The sequence below is a fragment of the Meleagris gallopavo genome, unplaced genomic scaffold (genome assembly GCF_000146605.3).
Source record: "Meleagris gallopavo isolate NT-WF06-2002-E0010 breed Aviagen turkey brand Nicholas breeding stock unplaced genomic scaffold, Turkey_5.1 ChrUn_random_7180001900372, whole genome shotgun sequence".
Classification (NCBI taxonomy): Eukaryota; Metazoa; Chordata; class Aves; order Galliformes; family Phasianidae; genus Meleagris; species Meleagris gallopavo.
Genome location: NW_011163638.1, coordinates 1 through 302, shown reverse-complemented (window position 1 = coordinate 302; position 302 = coordinate 1). Strand labels below are relative to the sequence as shown.

General features: G+C 72.5%; 1 protein-coding gene across 1 annotated transcript; it reads right to left on the bottom strand.

The window, feature by feature from the left end:
• Positions 1-6: 6 nt before the first annotated feature.
• On the bottom strand, positions 7-275 carry RPS28 (ribosomal protein S28; the record flags this gene model as incomplete). Its single annotated transcript, XM_010727507.1, has 2 exons — positions 7-153; positions 219-275. Coding segments are annotated over 2 exons (180 nt in total), but the record flags the coding sequence as incomplete, so codon positions are not given.
• Positions 276-302: the final 27 nt, after the last annotated feature.

Sequence of the window (302 nt, the reverse complement as noted above, 5' to 3'; positions counted from 1 at the left end):
CGGCCGGGCAGCTGGGGCGGCCCGCAGAGCTCAGCGCAGCCGCCGCGCCTCGCGTTCCGACTCGAGCAGGGTGAGGACGTCTCCCTCTCGCACCGGTCCCTTCACGTTGCGGATGATGGAGCGGCTCGTGTCGTCCATGAACTCCACGCGCACCTGAGGCGAAGCAAAGCGTCATCGCGGCCCGGCGGCCCCGCAGCCCGGCCTAACGGCCCGCTCACCTGCGTGCACTGCCCCTGGGAGCCGGTCCGGCCCAGCACCTTGGTGACCTGCGGGCACAGAGCGGCGCGTCAGTACCCGGACAC